The sequence below is a fragment of the Bremia lactucae genome, linkage group LG4, assembly GCF_004359215.1.
Source record: "Bremia lactucae strain SF5 linkage group LG4, whole genome shotgun sequence".
In the NCBI taxonomy this organism is placed as follows: domain Eukaryota; phylum Oomycota; class Peronosporomycetes; order Peronosporales; family Peronosporaceae; genus Bremia; species Bremia lactucae.
This window is the reverse complement of record NC_090613.1, coordinates 6,495,508-6,499,207: the sequence shown is the minus strand read 5'-3', so window position 1 is coordinate 6,499,207 and position 3,700 is coordinate 6,495,508. Positions and strand designations below refer to the sequence as shown.

Here is a 3,700-nt window from a genome sequence, read left to right as displayed (position 1 = left end):
CCACCTCGCGACGCGTGTGGCATCACGCAGGTTTCCGAACTCTCTTTGGATGAGTTACTGCGTGGTCTGAAGAGTGAAAAGATCGAACAACTCTGTGCAGTCGCTCAAGACTCGGCGCTTAACAACCATGAGCGCCCCGACGGGATGGTACCTAAGTCCGCACGCGAAGAGCGCTTCACGGCGCAATACTGGGAAGAATTTGCTGCGTTGAAGAATTCTGTTCTCGCGCTTGTGCGCGAGTTTGCTGATGTAAGTTTGTCAGCGTGTGAATCCGGAATCGTCGTCACAGGTGCCGCTTTGCCCTCTCCCGATCGTCACGGAGGTTTGCAATTCCGTGAGTATGGATTTCGTGTTTAGTTTACCCGCCGATGCGCACGGGGCACCGGCATTTTGGTGGTTGTCGACCGATTTAGCAAGATGGTGCATCTTTTGCCTGTAGCTGTGTCTATCACAGCGGAGGAGACAGCGGCTCTCTTCATCGACATGGTCTTCTGGCATCATGGCATGCATTCCAACGATTATTTCGGATTGGGATCTTTGTTTCACTGCCGTATTTTGGTCCTCGCTGTTCGAACTCCTCGGCACTCGCCTGATGATGGCTATAGCCGCTCACCATGAGACGGAAGGTCAGCCTGAGCGGGTCAATCTCGAGTTGAAAGACGTGTTGCGCAGCTACGCTGCATCGTTTGCGTTATGGAGTAAGTTCCTCCCCATCTCCAAGTTTGCGCTAATAACGCAGTCCATGCTTCGATAGGGTTGACATCCTTCTTCGTGAACAACGCGTGCCAACCACGCGTTCCTGTTCTTCTTCGATTGGCCGGTTGTTCTACTCCTGTTGGAAGAAGGGCACTAGATAAATTGGTGTCGACGGCGTCTTCTCAGATAGACCTCGACGGATTATTTAACGTTGCTTTGACTCACGCTGCAGCTCAGCGCAAGATTACGCCGGCTGTGATCGACGCCGCGACCCGAAAGAGTCCGAGACAGTTACGGAACGCCGTGGAATTGTATGAGTTCCGTTGCCATGTACAGAAAATGGTGATACGGCTCCCTTAGTTATTCCGTCGCAAGGTTGCTCCACTGTTCGACTCCACAGCGATTGACGCGTTCGTGCAACAACGCCAGTTCGTCGTGCGGTTTGTGCGCGGTGCTATCGCCTCTGCAGTCTACAAACAAAAGGCGTCCGCTGACCAGCGTGGACGCAAAACTTCGAGAAGGTTAAAATTGGTGATCCTGTACTTCTTTCGACTACTGGAATACAAGATGCATCGGTTACGAATCTCGGTGCCACGAAGTTGGCACCGCGATATATTGGTCTGTTTAAGATCACTAAAGTGAAAGGTGATGCCTACACTCTGTATATTCCTTGTCGATGCGATTGCATATTACCTTCTACGTCGGTTGTCTCAACCGTTATCGGCCGGCAGTTCTTCCGACGATAGACGAATCAGCGCGGGGCATACGCGGTCCCCGATAACGCGGCGCTCTCGGTGGGTCGGGCTGGCGCAGCCCACTCAATGCGTCGTTGTTTCGACGAAGAATGGCATTTGATTGTTCCAGACGCTTCAGACTCTGTGCGATTCCAGCGATCGCGGAAAAAGTCTCCTCAGTAGGATCAGCCATCCTGATGACTGATTCTTCCCGACCGCGAATACAGCGTTTTCGTCCTTGCCGATGCTTTTCATACCGGGGCGATCCCGCTTCATGTGACCAAACTTGTTGCAGTTAAAATACTTGCCCTTAACATTACTTCCCGTTTTCGCGCCGTTGATCATTGGTTGATAGCGCCGAGAATCGACGCTGTCTTGTTAAGCGTATCCTGGAACATAGTGACCTACGACCGATTGGTCGTGGCGCTGCTCACGCTCCGTCCAGGTCTGTCCTGAAGACACGATATTATCGCGTTCGCTGGCTCGGCTTTTCTCTGGAACACGACTCGTGGGAACCTCGCGCAACGCTTCTGGCGGATGTTTCGGATATCCTACACGACTACGATCGCATGGCGTGCAGGATCGCGCGCGTCGTGCTGCTCGCGATGTTGGGAGGACTCAACGTCCGGGAACGATTTCTTGGATTTGGTGGAGAGTCATTCTCCAGGGTCATATTTTCGAGACGATGGATGCACGCACCGGTATCCGTAGAGGTTCCTCTCATGCCTCTCGATCCACGTGTTCTCCTCCTTCGTCAAAGGATATTTCGCGAGCACTGCCGTTTATTGAGCGCGGTATGGCCGCGATAAGCCATATCGTCCGCAGCTTCGATATCCATCGCGCCAGTCCATAGTACAAGAAGGTCGATCCGCAGGCCATGCCAACTCGCAGATCATTTCACAGGTCTCTGCGAGGCCGTAGTGCCGCCGTCGCTCTTCGCAAGATCCGCAAAAGAAGTTTCGGTCTTCCACCGGCGGACAAATGTAGTCGAAGACTCGTCAAGTGGCGTTTGCCTCACGGCGAGCTGAAACACGGTTGGCTTGCCGCGTGGTCGCCTCCATCGGCGCCACATCTCGCGCATCTAATGGTCTTCACGTGAGCGTTCAATCCCACTACAGGCGTACAGTTCCCAGACGCGGAAAGTTTTCGCGTATGACCGTGGAATGTTGGACACCGCCACGGTTGACGGTGTCAGGGTACACGTTCCGGTATTGTCTGTCCGGTCTGTGGCGTAATACAAGTGGTGGCGTCTCGTGTAGTTATGTTGGCTGTGATCGCCGCTTCAAAGGCGACGATACTGTTGGCAGTTGTGATGTTTTCTCTTAGTTTTACTTCGCACGTCCTATTTTGTGTGGGGGTTGTGTAACGGGGCGTGCCGTTGCACATCCTGCTAGGTGCGATCTAGCAGGCCCTTAGATAGGCAGACTTAGCTAAGTACACATTTTACATTAGTAGATATACACTAAAACCGAGATAGCGGGTCTTGCATGTCGTAATAACGGTGTTTCTTACGCTTCCTCGCAAAGACATTTAGTGTGATTTAGCGTAAAGGACCCCTACCCCGTTGCATCATTCGTGCCGTAGTATACGATGCATAAAAGCAAAGAAAAAGATTGCTTTTTTTCTTAGAGAGACTTTTAAATTACCATGAACTCGGCAATGCTCCGATCTTGTCAATAGTGAGGTGACCTGGCCAATGTCGTTTTTTATGTAGGCACTTGAAACAGCTACTGTCTCGTGCACCCGGCCTAATCACAATACTGCGTGCGTTGACGCTTCTAATGTAAACATCAATGTATAAAAAAGAATATCCAAGAGATGCGTACTTTAACTGCTGCTATGCAGCTTGACCGATTACGAGAGGCCATTCTGGTAATCGTTATTATAAAAGTTCATAGTACGGGCGTGACAAGTACGAACGATTTTCGAGTCCACCCTACCACATTTGAAGAGGCTATCGATATTACTTTGAACGCTGAGTTCAACATTAAAGTAGCCCGATACGGTACGCATGGGTATCATACTAGCTCCTTGAGCATGTCTGGTTCGTCTAACAGACCAGAACCAGTGGACCTTATCCTCGCTGAGAAAAAGAAATCAGTACCTCAAGCTATTTAATGCAGAAGAAATCCGTAGATGATTAATGAGCGTAAATGCGAGGTACTTGCGTCTTGCGGATCCATTGCGCAGCCTGCGCAAGGCTCGCACGAGTATTTTTCGCACACCAAGAAATCTGGTATGGTGCGAAAATATGCCGACTCTTAGTAGCT

At 50.9% G+C, this 3,700-nt stretch overlaps 1 protein-coding gene across 1 annotated transcript; it reads right to left on the bottom strand.

Moving 5' to 3' along the window:
• Window positions 1–2,322: 2,322 nt before the first annotated feature.
• CCR75_004924 (uncharacterized protein) lies at window positions 2,323–2,502 on the bottom strand (the record flags this gene model as incomplete). The annotated part of the gene is made up of 1 exon (XM_067963010.1): window positions 2,323–2,502. The coding sequence occupies one exon, from the start codon at window positions 2,500–2,502 to the stop codon at window positions 2,323–2,325; it is 180 nt and encodes a 59-aa protein (XP_067816561.1).
• Between the last annotated feature and the right edge of the window lie 1,198 nt (window positions 2,503–3,700).